Below are 19453 nucleotides of genomic sequence, written 5' to 3' on the forward strand. Positions count from 1 at the left end.
ATATTGCAATAGGCAGGAAACAGTAGAACATGTAGGCTTAATGATTGATTGTCCATACACTGTAAAAACTACAAGTTCCTTGAGGAACCTCTAGGTTACTCCAAGAACCTAGGGGTTCCCCCAAGAACTCAGAAGTTCCTCAATGCTCCTCAATGCTCTCAGAGGTGCCTGCAAGAACCTTTACTTTTTACGCAGTATGAATATGGTTCCTCAAAGAACCCAATTTGAATTAAGGTTCCTGGAGGCTCTTTAGGCTATATTTTGATATCATATGATATATCTAAATATAGTAGCCTAAAGATATGTATGACTTGTGAGTATCTCTGGTATATACCAGAGATACTCACAAGTCATTTTTGCAAGTCCAAGTCAAGTCTCAAGTCTTTACAAGTCGAAGTCAAGTCGCAAGTCTTTGAGGACAAGTCTCAAGCCAAGTCTCAAGTCACTGTATGTGTGACTAGTCCCCATCTTTATCATACTGTGAGGATGTTTTTGAATTTATCTCACTGAAATCAAACTTTACTCTGAAAAGGCTTTCTTCTCCCAAGTATGTCTTTGAGTCATTGAAAAACACTATAAACTAATAATAATAATAATAATAATAATTATTATTATTAATATTATTATTATTATTATTATTATTAACAATAATAATATATTAAGAACATCACAGCAGACATTGTTAAAGGTTCTTCAAAGAGCTTCAAAAGGTTCCTCAAGTAACCCCAAGAGCGGGGTTCTTCAAAGAACCTTTTCTTGAAGGTTCCTCAAAGCACCTAGGGGTTCCTCCACAGCGACAAGCTGAAGAACCCCTAAAGGTTCCTCCAGGAACTTATAGTTTTAACAGTGTACTACCAACAGGAAAGACAGATAACAACACAGCAATCGTATCAAGCTGGAGTTAAAAGAAATATTGCAGTTGAATTCAGGGAATGTGGGGTATAGGGATATCTTTTCATTTTTAGAGGAAACTGGACTAAATAGAAGAATATAGTTAGGATAGTGTAGTGTTTTAGAAGTCCATTCTGATCCACACTCCATTTCAGAAGGTGGCGGTAATGCACCACAAGTTGTTTGCCAACCGCCATAAAACACTAGTAGCAAAGAACTTTTATGGAAAGAACTGAAAGCTCCATATTGCCCCATTGCAACATCAGCGCCCAGCAGCCTCCGCCATTTTTTATTTTTGGAAGCGTGACAGCACCAAAAGAACCTCGCACAGGCTCGCAGTGGTCAGCTGCGGTAGCGCGGGCCCCTATATTCAGCCTCTCAAACAGTAACTCAACGGGAGAACACTCTAAATTTCGTGGATTCACATATTTTCTGGGCGTACTGCAAATCTTGATTGAAGTGGTGTAGTGCAGGGATGTAAAACAACAACCATATTGTGGAAACTAAGCAAAATTTTTCGTTTTCTTTGTTTAGTTTTTTCAAGATAATTAGCTAATGCGGCTGTCGTCCACTCCGTCAGAAGTGCGTTGCCGTGGTTTTAACCTCGGGTCCTTTGCATTACTATTTATCTTGAAAAAACTAAAAGAAAACAAAAACAAATTTTGCTTAGTTTCCACAATAATGGTTGTTGTTTTACATCCCTGCACTACACCACTTCAATCAAGATTTGCAGTACGCCCAGAAAAGATGTGAATCCACGAAATTTAGAGTGTTCTCCCGTTGAGTTACTGTTTAGAGAGGCTGATTATAGGGGCCCGCGCTACCGCAGCTGACCACTGCGAGGCGCATTCTGTTTCCAAAAATGGCCGGAGTTTCGTCTCTTTCCTTCCATGCTCTTTGCTAGTAGTAGAAGAAGAAGAAGAAGAAGAAGAAGAAGAAGAAGAAGAAGAAGAAGAAGAAGAAGAAGAAGAAGAAGAAGAAGAAGAAGAAGAAGAAGAAGAAGAAGAAGAAGAAGAAGAAGAAGAAGAAGAAGAAGAACATTTGTGGCAAGTCAGTAGAGAACATCGAGCACAATTGAGTGTGACACAAGGCGGCATTTGTTGTTTACGCGAGAAGCTAAGTAGCGTCAAACTCACATCTCTACGGCGTTATTTACTTACTGACATCGAAACAGCATGAAGCCTGCAGTGGACGAGATGTTTCCTGAAGGCGCTGGTCCATACGTCGACCTAGACGAGGTGGGATGAGAACAACAACACAATGAACGCTGAAGTGTTTGCTAGCTACGTCTCTGTGAGGCCATTTACACCCGGCATTAACATGTGTTTTCTGTCATCAGATTGTAATCCGATTGTGCTTGACCACTTGAAAGTAGTAAACGTCCAGTAGCGGCTGGTGCATATTTGTCCAGGGAGGGCTATATATAGGCCTGGACGATGGGGTTGAAATCAATATGATAATCATAAGGATTCTTCTCAATATCAATATATGTTTCACGTATGCAAAATCAGTGTTCATCTCATTGAACTGAATGGTGATGTCAAACAAACCTTATATTTTCAAATAATATTCCTGCCATACCTCATTTCAGTTTTTAAGTAACATTTGCTTGTCATCATCAATTTAGACAGCAAAAATGTCACTATTAAAATAACTTAATATCATCACGATGATTCCACTGAAAGACAACAATAATAGGCTATTGAATTATCGTCCACTCCAGCCCTAAATCAAGCAAGTAGTAACGGACGTTACTAGCTACTAGAAACGTCTGAAAAAGACCCAAGTGTATTTTCTTCCTCTGTCTGTAGCCTGTTGTTTAACTCATTCACTGCCAATATCTGACTGGCATTTTTGGCACAGGCCAAGTATTTCCATAATGTTTGGTCATCTTTCAAGACCCACAGTAAATTCTGTACTAGGACTACAGTGATGTCCAATACCTCGAAATGAAGATCTAAGTCTCTACTTTCACCCCCAAAAAGAAAGTTAGCTTTTAGCATGTTCTGTACTCTACTTATAACCCTTTTTATACACCCCATGTTCACCAAAAAAGCCTGTCTGGGAAGAGAAAAGGGAGAAAAAAGCATTTTTGTAAAAGGGCACAATCTCAGGCATAACTCACTCTCAATTCTTTTATTTTGAACTGTATTGACATCAGACATGTAAATATTATTCGTTAGGACACAAATGACAAAAAAAAAAATATATATATATATACACACATGAAGTGCTTTTTTTTTACATTCAACAATACAGTTTACTCGGTGTGAGTGTGCAGACAGACAGACAGACAGACACACCGACAGACAGACAGACAGACAGACAGACAGACAGACAGACACACACACACACACACACACACACACACACACACACACACACACACACACACACACACACACACGATCCCCCTTTTAGATTTCTAACCCAACATAGGATAAGCAATAACCACGCCCTGTGGCGCTGGGATTGGCCAGGAGCAACACTGGAGGGCGAGCAGCCCAGCGATTTCATGAACGAGCTCTTGAGAAGGACAGCGGGCTGCTGTGAGTGCCTTCTGCCCGCTGCTGCCTAGCTGTTCCTGTGTTTATTTTGATTTGTTCTGGTACACCGTCCTCGTCCATGTCTCCCTGTCATATCTATGATCGTTCCCGTTTTCCCCTCGGCTATTCAACACGTCCTCACCGCCCTCGCAAACTGATCGATCATTTCCTCATTCCTCCGATGATCAAACACATCTCTTGATTACTTTCTCCCGTTTTCTCCTGGCTGGCACAGAGGAAGGCGACTCCAGCTCGGCGTTTCAATGGCGTTTCTCCTCTCTGCACAAGGAAGCGTTACCCGTTCTCTGCTTTTCCTCTAGCTCAATTTCAAAACAACAGCTGCGGTATGTGTTTGATCGCGTGCTGTCGGCTACCCTTTGAAGGCAGGGACCTGTGTCTGTGTGACAGGCTGGGCAAGTGTTTGCTGCAGGCGCTGCACCAATAAAAACAAAAACACGTCAAACACGTCCTTGGCGGGGAAGGCCATTGCTGATAACACGTCAAAGACGTCATTGGCGGTGAATGAGTTAATGGCGAGCTCAGGGTGATCTGGTCCAAGCTCTTTCACTCGATGCTTCTCCTGTAAAGTCCGTCTCTCAAACGGCGTCGTTTTGAGTGACTTCACAGAATTTTCTTTCTCCGTTCTTGCAAAACGTCTTTTGTGTTTTATGGCAGTTGAAAACAAACTTCTTTGCTTCGCACGCGTGCTGCAGGAAGACAACAAAGCCATCAGTGTGGGACTGCTACTAGTGTTTATATATACTGCGTCGCTACCACTGAGATGGTCACCCATCTACGTAGCCTAGCCTACGTCACGACACTCACTCTACCTGACCCCTCCACTTGGTCGCTAGATACGTGTGCCCAGAGCCCTCCCAAATTCCTTTGTTTTTTAGAGCTTAACAGCGCATGTGCAACTACACAGATCCTGATACTCTAATGATCTGCACTGGTGGAAACTGGAAGTAAACCGGAAGTCCCCGGACGGCGTCCGTGGCAATTCGGTGCAAGAAAATATTGACCCAAAAACAGTACACATGTAGATAATTATGAATCTACATATTTATTGCAGATTATATACTCACTATCTAATATTCACCTCGCTCATAAAAAAAATATATATATATAACATTTTATTTCCCTCTTCTTCATGTGGATACAGCAGATACAGTAGGTGGGGCGGCGCCCTGGCGCCGTCTAGTGGCCGGCCGCCACTGTAAATGTCCCCAAGACACATTGAAGATGGATTGCAATCTGATCGGCCAAACCACCTCCGGCGGTGGTCAGGGATGCACAATTTGTGTACACATTGAACACAAGTGTAAATGCAATGTCTCCTCTCAATCTGGATACAGCATCTTTATGTGGATTGAGAGGACACCCATTTCTGCCATAAAAACACTGCGGAGCGCATCATCATTCAGAAACCACGCCCAAAACGGGGAAAAACCATTGATAGGGAAACAAACTCCCATCCAATCCTGGCGTTCTCCTCATAGTTAGAGAATTTTAGCAAAATGCTTGGACCATCTGTGAAAAAATTTACTACCAATAGCTTTCTTCACCAATGTGTTCTTATAGGTGTCTAGAATCACCTCTCAATTAGTGCAAACCCAAATCCTCGTGGAAAATCCTGGAGAGCCAATCAAAGTTAAGGTGCCCCGAGGGCTTGGGTTAAAAATATGATAAAAATTAAAAGTCTAAAATGAACTTGTGGGGTGTCTAACTAGGGGTTTTCAGGGGTGCTGAATCCATTCCAAACATTATTTTTGAGTAAAAATGTCTCCCTGACCATTAGGGATGGGCATTTCTAGCAAAAACACTATTCGAAATTCGCTGGCCAAATTCGAATTTAATTCGAATTTCGAAAAAAAAAAAAAAAATGTAATTTTTTTTTTTTTTTTTTTTTTTTTTTTTTTTTTTGTGAGTGAAATGTTGCATTGTCTCCCCTGATTCTAAGTCTACGGCTTTATTAATTAATATAAAATGCTTCTGCTGTGGATTTTTAGCTCAAACAAGCATTGCACCACTGAAGTAAAGAACATGTTACATGACATTGACATTTTCGAAAATAAAAAACAGTTTTGACAATCATGAGTGGTTCATTAAATATTTAGTAGGCTCAGGTCTGAGTGCCAAAGGGGTGCCAAAGTCACCCCCTCTCCCTCTTCATGGGATTTCATCTGCCATTAATTTTTCCATAAACCTTGCTTAAAATGCTTATAAAAATTGTTTTACTTGCTCAAACCAAGCGATTTGACTATACTTAGAATCAGGGGAGACAATGCAACATTTCACTCAAAAAAAAAAAAAAAAAAAATTTTTTTTATTTTTTTTCGAATTTCGAATTTCAATAATAAAAGTCGACCTTGATAATAACAACGATTATTCGAAAATTCGAAATTCGATGCCCATCCCTACTGACCATATGATATTGGTATATTGGTTATTGTTATGTAAAGCACAGTGTATAATCAACCAGGATTTTCCACGAGGATTTGGGTTTGCACTAATTGAGAGGTGATTCTAGACACCTATAAGAACACATTGGTGAAGAAAGCTATTGGTAGTACATTTTTTCACAGATGGTCCAAGCATTTTGCTAAAATTCTCTAACTATCATGGATGTATTAAAAGAACTGGATAGGGGACGAGCCACACCCACCCATGCATTCGGACGGAGGCTGCTCACTGGCGCATGAAGCCATCATGGGGGGTTTTTCTTCCTGGTTTTACTTCCTGACCATGCGGCCCAAGGCGAAGTGCGCATGTGTACCATGACGTATTCCATGACGTCTCCCACCCATGGATGTAGATTAAGAAAATACACCCGTATACGGCTCTTAGTGGCTTCTGAAGAAAAAATGCCCCATAAACAATTATTTGATCATTAAAAGAGTCGTTTTATACTTTGAGTGACACCCGGAAAAAATTCCCCTGGGTTTAACAGCTGCCGGGGTTCCCATGCAAGTGGATGAGAATTTTCCTTTCTGGGCTGCATGGCGTCACGTGACTTGCAATACAGAGCTTCGCCACCATGTTCAAATGGCTTCACAGCCCAGCGCTATTCCTGGGGGCTTGGTTCTCCTATGTTGCGTGCATGGTCGGGTCTTGCACAAAAAGATCGTATATACAGAAGATGAACACTCCAACTTCATTGACAGCAACATCCACATTTTTCTTCTTGCCAATTCTCAATGGCTTCCTTGTTTTGCTTAGGAGTACAAAAAAACTTAAACTGGCGATTTTTTACATTTGTTGTCTGCGCAGCCCACCACACAACAGCTTTTAGCTATGTTTAATTCAAGGAAAATGACGCTGGTGTGTGGAAATTAACGGAGCTTTTCCCCCGTGCAGTGTCTCTATCAGATTGCAATCTGATGGCAGAAACGTATCGTGCATTCCTTTATCGCAAAATAACTGGGATGTGGAGGCTAAATGACATCACATCCGTTTTGTTAGCGTTCCATTTGCAGAAAACTTGAGCTGGGAAGTTCACTGTTCATTGGTCAGATCCAGTCGTGCTAGCCATTGTTAGCAATAACAATTGACAACATGGCATTTCGCGGCATTTTGCGCATACAAACACTGCAGCCTCATGTCCACACAGATAGAAGTTAGGCAGTGCTGTGTGTACAGCTGATTTAATGAGACACAAACAAAACAGAAGTGCTAAACAATATTACTACAATTATACTACTGTTGTTGAGCGGCGCAGCCATCTCAGATTTTTTAGGTCGGGGCTGCTGAGGCTCCTACGAGTTTGGAATGGGAAATACCAGCTCTGATGACGTCACCGTCCCAGCTCATGACCTTTGAAGTCGTAAGATTACCAGTTCCCAGTTATAAAGGAATGCACAGTTAATGCCAGGTGTAAATGAAATCAGGCTAATGTGGTCAGTGGTGTAGTAGTCTCGCTGGCCAACCTCCTCTAGTGGTGTAGTGGTCCCTGGAGAAGTGGGTAGACTGTAAGTAAGTGTGTTTATGTGTATATAAAGTAAGTGTGTGTATGTATGTGTGTATATATGTGTATATATATATATATATATATATATATATATATATATATATATATATATATATATATGTACAGTGAGGTACCCTGTAATTACCCTATAAGTACACATCTTGTTACCCTGTAGTTATAGGCTAAATTAACTTCTTGTTACACTATAAGTACAGTGTGGTACATTACGTTACAGGCTAAATTCACTTCTTGTACCCCGTAGTTACACTATAAGTACAGGTGTGGTACCCCGTAATTACCCTATAAGTACAGCTCTTGTTACCCTGTAGTTACATGGTTATTTGCGGGCTGTATTCTAAAGCGTTACCCAAAGCTCATAAGTGAGCCATTTGGAATGCACAAACGATGCCTCTTTTAGTAAGGTAGACAACGAGCTACAACTTCATTTTCACTTAAACATCCTCCGAGCTGGACAAATAACATTCGTCTCTCAGTGCTTAGGGACCATCTACAAAGTGCAACACAGAATGCTACACAAATATTCCATAACTTCACTGTCATACAGTAGCTTCACCAAAATCACATCACACATCAATGGCCTCCTGCTGGTTATACTACAGCACTAACTTTGTAAAAAATATTATTTTGAACTATTTTGGTGAATTCTTATTAGGAAAATTCATCAATAACTTCATTCTCATACAATGTAGTGTCACCAAAATCACCTCACACATCAATGGCTTCCTGCTGGTTATACTACAGCACTCATTTTGGAAACAGATGATTTTGCATGATCTTTTTTTTCTTTGGCTGATCCTAAATATACAGAGTGGAGCACACCCAAAAAGTTGAAGATGTGCAGACTAACGAGAATTCAAAATAACATGAAGAAAGAAAGTCGCACACTCAAAGAATTCTCCTCTGCTGTGTTTAATACCACACCAACATGTTTCAGCAGAATATGCCTTCGTCAGGGTATAGAGAGGCAAAGTGAACGTCACTTCCTGCTTCAGTACTGTACCAGAGATTTTTATCCGCAATTTATTTTCCCATAGACATTTCGTAAAATGCTTATAAAAAGAGTTTTACTTGGTCAAACAAACGGTTCAGCTATATTTAGAATCAGTGTTGGGGAAACTCATTACAAAAGTAACATATTACATGTACCGGTAATATATTACTTTTAGCAGTAACTCAGTAATATAACTGATTACTTATAGGATTTCAGTAATATTATACCAGTTACTTTGTCAAGTAACTCAAGTTACAAATTTAGTAAATTTCTTTTTTAAATCAAAGCACATTTTAAAAACGATACAATTTCCTAATCAAACTGTCTGTTTTTATGCAAATAACCACTACAGATTACAATAACAAAGGAAAAGAATAACATTTAGAATTTTGGATTGTTTACACTGACTTCAAGGCGGTTGACATTATTTTTCGGGATGGTTCCGGGGCAGCGATGCCATTCTGCTGCTGCTGTTGTTTTGGTGAAAGTATGGCAAAAGTAGTGTAATAAGTAACGAGTTACTCTACACAGACAGTAATATTGTAAAGTAACTTATTACTTTCAAATGAAAGTAACTAGTAATATTTAGTATATTCGATTTTGAAAGTAACTTGCCCAACACTGTTTAGAATCAGGAGAGACCATAGAACATTTCCCTCAGACCAAAAACATTGAAAAGATATTTTATTTAAACCCGCATTTTTTTACGTTTTGGTTTTGGTTAGTGAAATCTTATGCGATCTCTCCTGTTTCTAAGTATATCTGTACCGTTTGGTTTCAACAAGTAAAACTATTTTTATAAGCATTTTATGAAATGTCTATGGGAAAATAAATGGTGGATGAAAATCTCTTGTACAGTGCTGAAGCAGGAAGTGACGTTCCACTTTGGCTCTCTATAGTGCAAAATGAGTAGGTGTGACCCTTTTTATAGGGCACACCTAAAATCAGTTGCAGGTGAGACAAATACAATTAATATTTAAAACATATACAAATATCCACTTATTCAATCAGGTACAGATTTTCGGTCATTTCAACATCAGTAAATAAACACAATCTATACAACATTAATCTGCAGCTTAGGAAAAACATTCCACAATTAAGGTACAAAATCATTAATAAATTGAATATAGTACCAATCAAGGCACCTATTCAGGCAACATATAGCCTATTTATAGGCTATATATGCCCCAGGGTGGAGGGATCTTGACTGCACCCAGTGTTCGAACCGGCACTCCTGTGCGAACGTCCGCTATCAAAGTAAAATTTCCCGGGTACCCTGCGGACCGTCAATCACTAAACCAAAATGGATCTACAGAGGAATTAGAAGAACAATTCTTCCCAACATCATGGCCCTTGGCAGGCTATCGGAATTCAGAACAGCCAAATGGATTTGAGAGGGAATCAATCTGGGACGGAGTTGGTGAGAAGTTCAAGGGGTCTTTAATTTATTTTTTGGAAACTAACATAATTCGTACCACCTCTTTAAATAATTTGGGTGCTAATGTAGTATTGAGAATCAAACGTCACCGTATACCAAACAAAAAAATATACAGTATGTAAAATTGCAGGAAACGGTGTGTGTGCCCCCCCCCTCCCCCCCTCCCCCCAATATCAGAACAAAAGTCTCCACATGTCTTGTGTTTTTTGCCCTAGTCTCCATATGACTGGCTGTACTGCTGTGTGTTGCAGGCAGGAGGCAGCAGTGGGCTGCTAATGGACCTGGCAGCTAATGAAAAAGCAGTTCACTCTGATTTCTTCAATGGTAAGGCTCAGTCTTAAAGGAGAATTACTGTTTTTTACACCGCAGGCCTTGTTTCCATCTTAAAATATGATGTTTTACTCACCCAAATAACTTTGGTTTCATTCTGATCCCCCTAGAAGATATTCAGATCTGAGTAGAGTCCTGGAACTGGCCAAAACAGGTGTAAATGGGGCATACGTCATTCACACTGTAAATAACGTATTTTCTGTCACGTCATGGTTCATTATGGTTGTTATATAATTATGAGAACATGAATTAGCTATGGAAATAAGGTCTGGGTGTAAAAAACAGGAATTCTCCTTTAATCCATCCCCACTCTGTACCCAGAAACATTGTCCAAAACCCTATACTACCTCTTGCTCCTAAATTGTATAATATGCACTGTATCACATAACCCATTAAGTTAAGGGGAAATTGAAGTCAGTGGCATCAAAAGAGAAATTATAAATTCCACATTAAATTCCACTATTTTATCTGACACTTTTATCTAGGGGTGGGAATCACCAGATGCCCACGATATGATACTAAAACGATACTTGAGTCACGATACGATAGTATTGCGATATTGCGATATGCTAGTATTGTGATATATTGAATATTGCGATATTTCGATATATATTGTCTAACTCCTTTTCCTACCTTTTCCTTGACCTCACCGGAAGTAAAAGTGTTTTTTTGTTTTGTTTTGTTTTGTTTTTGCCCCACATGTAGGCTACATTATTAAGTTTCTCTGGACTCAATACGCCACTGCAGGCACGGACTGCAACATCAGGCACTTCAGGCAGAGGCCCGGTGGCCTGGCCTGGCATGGCCTGCAATTCTTTCTTTTTTTTATATCAATACTTGGCGTCCAAATATCGGTACAATATCGTCAGGCAAAATATCGCAATACTATGGTGTATCGATTTCCCCCCCCACCCCTACTTTTATCCAGAGTAGGGATGTTCATTTTGAAAATTTTCCAAAATCGATAATCGGTGAAAATTAACGATCAATTATCGATTATCGATCATATTAAAGGATGGGTTTTCCGTGGGGAATATGAATATATATTAAATCTCACGCCCCTAAGGTTTTCGAATCCGTTGAAATTTTTGAAATTGGTGGTTTACTCACAGAGATATCAACCGAAATCCACTCTGTGTGTGGGGGGGGGGGGGGTGGTGGGGGGGAGGTGCGGGTGCGGGGACTCGAAATACTACATTTCCCACAATGCACTGGGCTCGCGTGGCCTTCGTTTTCATGCCCACCCCTCAGGCATTTGGCTGATATCAAACTCCAGTAGGTGGCGGTAATGCACATATATGTTTGCCAACCGCCATAAAACTCAAAGAAGAAGAAGAAGAAGGCTTCGACAATAAAAGATACAAAGAAGAAGAAATAAATCGAAAATAAAATTGCCTCCAAATTGCACCAAATGTAAACGGTAGTACCGGTATATATGTCGGGAGATGTCTTCATAAAAAAATTTTCATGCATTTTAAGGCATTTTCGTAGGAGTTACGCGCATCTGATGTTGTAACTATTTTCTGTAAAAATGTGTAAAAACGGGTACATTGCTCAGCGTTGATTTCGTTACTTCAACCCACCTACTACTAGATGTAAAATTTGACGATCTTTCCAATGCCGCCAGTCCCGTGTCTATTAGTGCTTCCGTTCCCGAGATATGGTCTCTTTGCAAGGAACTATGGGAAGCTAATATTAGCTACAGCAGGCTAGGCGGTTGAAAAAGATGGCTGCCTTTTTGTTTTTGTCAAGGCCTCTTAAGGGGCGTGGAGGACCTCTAGAGGCGGGACCATGGCCAACAACAGTTGTAGTTCATAGGTGCACGACTTCCGCAAGGCGGGGGGTGTCGCTCTGACGCGTTTTGCGTCAGAGCGACATGGAAATAATGTGATAGATGCTTGATAGGCATGGCAGTGAATATCCAATTTCAAAAATTTCAACGGATTCGAAAACCTTAGGGGCGTGAGATTTAATATATATTCATATTCCCCACGGAAAACCCATCCTTTAATACTTAGAAAATTTTCTATTTTCAATTTTTTTTTTTTTTTTTTACAAAATGAATGCCTATGGCAGAAAATACGAAAGACAACGTGTTCTCCTCAATGAACTCTTTATTTCAATGTGTCTCCTCTCCAACACTGCTGTCCCCGGCGGCGGTGTGAATTTCCCATGTTTAAAACAGTTTTGTTGGCACAAAGGCCCGTGCCCAGCCAGAAAACTAGAGACTATATGAAACTCCACCTCAGGTTAGTCGGCTGTGCAATGGAGTGGGGCGAGGAGGAACGAATTCCACCCAAACCTAGTTCAAAAAATAATAATAATAATAATAATTAAAAAATCGATCCAAATGCCACAGGATCGATTCCAATCCTTAACGATCAATTATCGATTTTCGATAATTGATGAACATCCCTAATCCAGAGAGTCCAATAGAATATATAATATATATAATAAACTTTATTTATATAGCACTTTTCAAAACACAAGTTACAAAGTGCTTTACAATAAAAGCAGACACCGTTTTAAAATGCACGATGAATAAAACAAAGATTACAATTAAAATTAAAAATTAAAAGCCCAGAAAGAAAAAACAAGCCCTAAAAACGACATAGCAATGGAAATATTAAAAGCCCAAATAAAACACAGTAAGAACAGTAGCTAAAAGACGCTAAAAATCCCTAAAATCCCTGGAAGGCAGATTTAAAAAGGTGGGTTTTTAATAGTGTTTTAAAAGATGCGACAGAGTTTGCAGCCCTGATCTCCTCAGGTAGGTCGTTCCAGAGTCTTGGAGCCCTGGCTGCAAAAGCTCTGTCCCCTTTATGAATTAGCCTAGTCCTCGGAACAATAAGAACAGGCGCATCAGCTGATCTCAGGGAGCGAGAGGGGGCATAGGGCATTAAAAGCTCAGATAGATAGCTAGGGGCAAGGCCCCTCTGGGAACAGATCTGCAACATGACAGGCAGTCAGTACTAAGGAGTGTGAGATAATCGAAAGTACTGTACATTTTAAAAGTGATGGAAAAAAGGGAGAGGTGTATTTGTCTTTAATTCTACATGGACTATGCAGGTTCAAACCAGAGCAGTTAGATTAACATACATGAGAATAAAACAGAGCAGTCAGATTAACATACATGAGAATCTTAAGCAATAGATGCACTTAAATCCACTTGAATGTTTGCTTTGCCAACAGGACAGTCTTAAATTAAAAAACCTGCTGTCCTTAATTAAGTCACTAACACCCACACAAAGGCAGGCGCACACACACACACACACACACACACACACACACACACACACACACACACACACACAGGATTGCATAGGAACAGGCATACAAACACTTCAGCTAATCTGTTTTCCGTCGGCTACAGGCAAAACGGTTTATTATGGCTCAGCACATGACCTAGAAAAGAGCTGATTGTTAAATAAAAAGAGGGGAGAAGCGGGGAAGCCGGGTGAAGGAGAGGAGAGAGAAAGAGAGAGAGGGAGGGGAAAGAGAAGAGACATGGAGGGAGGAAAGAGGAGAGGACCATGGTAAATTGGGTTTATGGCTGCTGGTAGACTGAAACTCAGCAGGGCACCTCGCCAGTCAGCCACTTTGAACACTCACACGTGCACACACTCACAACACACACACACACACACACACACACACACACACACACACACACACACACACACACACACACACACACACACACACACACACACTGACTGAGGTTGCTAGTGTTGTTAACACTCTCTGACTTCAGTTCAGCTGTAAGCAGCACAATAATCAAATGTACAAATCCAGCTCAAAGAGTAGAGCGTGGGCCTAAAGGGCAGTTTACACCAAAGAGCCGCAACGAGACAAAACCGTCGCAGGGGAAAGTTGCAGCGGTGTAAACTGGCCTGTCATCTCGACTCCAGCCAGCTGATGGCGTTGCCAGCGATTCAGCTTGTCAAGTCGCAGGGGCTGTTTTGAGTAAGTCACCTTTTTCAACAGCCAATCGTAGCGAAGTCAGCTGGCCCACGTGGGGTAGCGGCAGTCGTTATTATGGATACGCAGCATTCAAGCGCCAGGATTGGCCACGAAGGCGCCCATGCAGGCTGTTCGTTCTGACGAGTAGCGCACCAGGTGTTTGCCTCTCGCATCAATCTGATGGTGGTTACTACCTGCTACAAATACTCCAGCTGCAAAAACGCCGTGGCAGTAAGGAAGTAAAAGAGCGGGAGTGACAGTCGTTGCTATGGAAACGGTCCACCGTCTCATCTAGTCGCATAGGCGTAAACTGGACAGTTGTAGATGGTTCCGTCTTGGCCCGTTGCGAGCAGTTGCAAGTGTAAACTCGTCTCGTTGCGGATCTTCGGTGTAACCTTGAATCCCACTGGGGCCGCCATAACAATATGTATAGGCTCATAGGTTACACTCATGGTGCTGTAATGCCTCATTGAAGCTTCATGAAGAAAGGGAAGCCATGTGAATGCACACACAAGTCAGATGGATGTCATTGTGTGACTGGGCAGCAGTGGAGTTGGAGTTGAGTGCAAAGTTTTGTAAGACCTGAAACAACAACAACGTAGAGTCTAGACCAGTGGTAGCCAACACGGTGCCCACGGGTTGGTGACCCCTGGTCTAGACGCTGACGCACTGCCTCCGGTCCGTCCGTGATTGGCCGAACAAAGAGCATTTGTTTTTTCTTCTTGCTTGTCCGACATGGAGAGCTGAATTCTCCTAGGGCGCCACAATGCTTCCCGAGCATGCGGTCGTCATAAGAAGTCTTGTTATTTGCACTTGTCTGTTTTATTAACATGTTTGTACATGTTCTTGATGCAAGGGACTGACCCACAGGCAGCGTATGTTCTGAGAACTCCTGACTGCTCCAAATGCGTTAGACAGGCAACACACAGCAGCCAGTGAGCCCAGTCAAGTTAGGTTGCAGCATAATTAGCTGAGAATGTGCTGGGAAACAACAGGACTAATTCCCCCCCTGCTCTCCTCTGCTCTCCTCTGCTCTCCTCTGCCTCTCTGTCACCTTGTGTTTTTGGCTTCTACCTTTCACATCTGCAGACTTCGAGGACCTGTACGATGACGATGACTTGCAGTGATGATGACAGCATCCTGATACCTCTGCGTGTGCACATATGCACTTGATAGAAATGGGTGTATTCTTCCTGAAACAAGCTCTGTATTATTTGTACAGCCCCCACCTTTCACTCACCACATTACTGAAATAAAGCCTCTTTTTTTCCATAAAAAAGCCGTCTTGGTGAACCAGGTGTCTGTGAATTGTGAGAATCCCATACATTCCTGCGTCGGGGGAAATGATGAGTATGGTTTTGGCGGCGTCGTGTTTCGATCTGCTCCCGGCTGGATTGTAGGTTTGCGGGCGCTGGGCAACACCTGTTAGCAAACGTAATTACACACGAGATACAGTGCTAACATGACCACTAAGTGTTGCTGTTGGGGCACGACGGGACAGGACAGGGGCTCTGCTGCAAAAATGTGGAAATGCTGAAGAAATAATGGAGTAAAATAACGCATCCGCATTCAGGTGCAGACTCCAGTGGGGACATTCAGGTGCAGACTCCAGTGGGGGCATTCTCCAGTGGGGACATTCAGGTGCAGACTCCAGTCGGGACATTCAGGTGCAGAATCCAGTGGGGACATGCAGGTGCAGAATCCAGTGGGGACATTCAGGTGCAGACTCCAGTGGGGACATTCAGGTGCAGACTCCAGTGGGGACATTCAGGTGCAGAATCCAGTGGGGACATGCAGGTGCAGAATCCAGTGGGGACATTCAGGTGCAGACTCCAGTGGGGGCATTCAGGTGCAGACTGCAGTGGGGACATTCAGGTGCAGACTCCAGTGGGGACATTCAGGTGCAGACTCCAGTGGGGACATTCAGGTGCAGACACCAGTGGGGACATTCAGGTGCAGACTCCAGTGGGGACATTCAGGTGCAGACTCCAGTGGGGACATTCAGGTGCAGACTCCAGTGGGGACATTCAGGTGCAGACTCCAGTGGGGACATTCAGGTGCAGACTCCAGTGGGGACATTCAGGTGCAGACTCCAGTGGGGACATTCAGGTGCAGACTCCAGTGGGGACATTCAGGTGCAGAATCCAGTGGGGACATGCAGGTGCAGAATCCAGTGGGGACATTCAGGTGCAGACTCCAGTGGGGACATTCAGGTGCAGACTCCAGTGGGGACATTCAGGTGCAGAATCCAGTGGGGACATGCAGGTGCAGAATCCAGTGGGGACATTCAGGTGCAGACTCCAGTGGGGACATTCAGGTGCAGACTCCAGTGGGGACATTCAGGTGCAGACTCCAGTGGGGACATTCAGGTGCAGACTCCAGTGGGGACATGGTTTGCTGTCAGGAGTCAAATCTGATAAATATGGAAGAAGCAGGAATGAGAAAGTTGTGATTTGATTTTGGCGTCACGCCTCGTGGGCATCAACTGATTTTATTGATTGTCTCATGAAACTGGGAGTTCTTATATCAAAACAAATCCAGTTTGTTGTCCTCATTTTCCCTCACAGAAGATGCTGCTCTTATCTAAAGTTGCCATATTTACAGACTGCAAAAGTGAAGATGTTTATGTTTATGTTTATGTTTATTTGCACACAAATACATAACATACAGAAATCATTTAAAAACAAATTGCTTATTGTGCCGGAGAGGTTGGAAGCCAAAAATGGCTTATAAAGGTACCTCCCCCATATCAAATTCAACAGATATATTTAAAAAAGGAAAACAAATGAAAAGAAAGAACGAAAGAAAGAAAGAACAGAAAAAATATTACATAATAGTATGGTTTATAGACTAAACAATAACATTAACAAAATCTAGAATTAGCAAGGAAATTATACAAGTTAGTTAAGTTAAGAAACACAACAAATTAAATAAAATTACAGTAGGGTCCTTTTCAGATGTTTCTTGAATGATGATAATGTAGGTATTGTTTTTAGTGATGGAAGTAAATTGTTCCAAAGAGATGGTCCTCTGTATTTCAATGAGTATTGGTTAAGGGAAGTCCGACAAAATGGAAGATGAAAGTCCTTAGAGTGTCTTGTGGAATATGAATGTATGTCTGAAGAAACTTTAATTATTTTTTGAAAAACAATAGGTAAATCATGAGATAGGTGTACATATTTATACATGAATACACAAGTCTGATATATGTTAACATTATAAATTGACAAAAGTTTGTATTTACTGAAAAGTAAATTCAAGTAAGATGAGTTTGGAAACACTAGATCACACAGCTACATTAATATCATTATAATCCTAGTTTTTATATAGTATATATTGCAGTGTAAGTGGCACATTTCAATGGCCCAGGGGCAGAAAGAGGGCTGCTCAAGACAGATTAACAGATTATAACAATTTAGAGGAGTTACTTTGACTTAATGTGCGGAGCCAGCTAAAGTAGGCAAATAAAATGGTGTGTGTGTGTGCGCGCACACACGCGCGTGTGTGTGTGCAATCTCATCAAGCTTATGTGAAGATTCACATTACAGTGTTCATCTGGCCACATCACAGACTCTACATGATTAATTAAATCCCAGCATTCAATACATCCAGTAATTATAGGAAAATGTAATTACCTTTAATAATCTATATAATAATATTGGGAAATCTTTCAGGGCTGGCATTTTGTCAACATAGGGAGTAAGGTGTCCTTTTAAAAACCTTTAAAGTATATTTTAATTTTCTGAAATCAGTTTATTTATAAAATATGTTTTTCCATTGTGAATATCTCATTATCTAGGCATGATCATAATGGTCCTGGTATAACTATATTATACAATTACTGGAAAATCCAATAGGATTGACAGGTATTGCATCATTCATCTAAGCAATATGGCCATTTAGAGATCCACTAAAAGCTGAATACGTGTGTGTGTGTGTGTGTGTGTGTGTTTATTACAAGGCATGTCTCAACGCAGCTAAACTGAGGAGGAAACTGTAGATTATGGAATTCCTCATGTGGACCAGCTGTCTGTGTGTTTGTGTGTCTGTGTGTGTTTGTGTGTCTGTGTGTGTGTTTGTGTACTTGCTTACGTTCAGACAGAGGCTGTGGTTTTGCCTCATAGAGGTCTTTGAGAAGTGCGTATGTGGCAGCTCAACTCCCCTTCATTAGTTCCTTCTGTTTTCCTTCTTCCCTCCCTCTGTCCATCTCACAGATCCCAACTTCCCGTCTTAACTTTTAATGTCAATCTCACACTCACACACACACACACACACACAATCACACAAGTCATGGCCATTAAGTACTATTAATCGATAAACATCACTTGAGACAACTACTCTGCCACTCTCTTCTTCTCCCCCTTTCTCCACGTCTCCATCTCTCCTCCTTAGCCCTCCCACCTGCTCTCTCTTCCTGCCTTTAATTACGGTTGCCTCTGATTGGTCAGATCCTTCCTAACGTTTCAACCAATCGGGCATCACGTCGAGGTGGCCCTTGACCCCCACGAGAGGTCTCTGTGTGCGCTTTTTCCCCTGAATGTTAATGAATGCTTATTACACGTGTTTGTGTGTGTGTGCACGCGTGCGTGCGTGTGTGTGTGCGCGTGCGTGCGTGCGTGTGTGTGTGTGTGTGTCAGAGATGACGGGCTCGCTTTAAAACCTGCCAGATCACCTTGGTTGGGGCAGTCTGTCAGAAGGGCCTGCAGGGACACGGTGCACCAGGAGTCTCTTCACACACTCACACACAAAAACACACACATACACGAAGTGTTCCGAGTCCAAACCACACCAAGGTGGAGCGAGTCATCTGGCCTGCTGCCTTCATCAGAGAACACACTTCACCTCAGGATCAACAGGCAGACACAGTCTTAACAACCAGAGGTAAGAAGAGCACACACACACACACACACACACACACACTTCTGCATGCTCAAAGCTTGGCTGGTAGATTCAGGTACTTCCCAGGAATTCAAGTTCAGGTTGAAGTCCAGTTTGACTGCAGAAAACACCTGGCGCTTTGCTTTTACGATGACAAGAAAACCCCCCGACTCAACGCCTTCCACACGTCAGGGTCACTTCCAGATCAAACTGCCTCAAGCCTGGGGACTAAAGTTGGGACCCGTGTGGCAATCTAACCCCTTCCAATCAATCTAACCCCTTCCAATCAATCTAACCCCTTCCAATCAATCTAACCCCTTCCAATCAATCTAACCCCTTCCAATAGCCATTTTGTTTCACTCATTTTGAAGTTTGTCTAGCCTGCCAGGCAGCCACTCTGGCAGGCAACCGAGGATCTTTTGGAGCTC

At 41.9% G+C, this 19453-nt stretch overlaps 1 protein-coding gene across 1 annotated transcript; it reads left to right on the forward strand.

Moving 5' to 3' along the window:
* The first annotated feature begins 1939 nt into the window (after positions 1-1939).
* On the forward strand, positions 1940-15416 carry cops9 (COP9 signalosome subunit 9). The gene is made up of 3 exons (XM_083656803.1): positions 1940-2129; positions 10106-10178; positions 15237-15416. The coding sequence occupies exons 1-3, from the start codon at positions 2067-2069 to the stop codon at positions 15272-15274; spliced, it is 174 nt and encodes a 57-aa protein (XP_083512929.1). The 5' UTR covers positions 1940-2066; the 3' UTR covers positions 15275-15416.
* The last annotated feature ends 4037 nt before the right edge of the window (positions 15417-19453 follow it).

This window comes from Poromitra crassiceps (assembly GCF_964638095.1).
Source record: "Poromitra crassiceps genome assembly, chromosome: 2".
NCBI lineage: Eukaryota > Metazoa > Chordata > Actinopteri > Beryciformes > Melamphaidae > Poromitra > Poromitra crassiceps.

Coding starts and splice junctions, on each gene's coding strand:
- cops9 (XM_083656803.1), top strand. CDS start 2,067: ATGAAGCCTGCAGTGGACGAGATGTTTCCTGAAGGCGCTGGTCCATAC. Junction 2,130..10,105: donor CATACGTCGACCTAGACGAG/GTGGGATGAGAA, acceptor TGTGTGTTGCAG/GCAGGAGGCAGCAGTGGGCT. Junction 10,179..15,236: donor TCACTCTGATTTCTTCAATG/GTAAGGCTCAGT, acceptor TCACATCTGCAG/ACTTCGAGGACCTGTACGAT.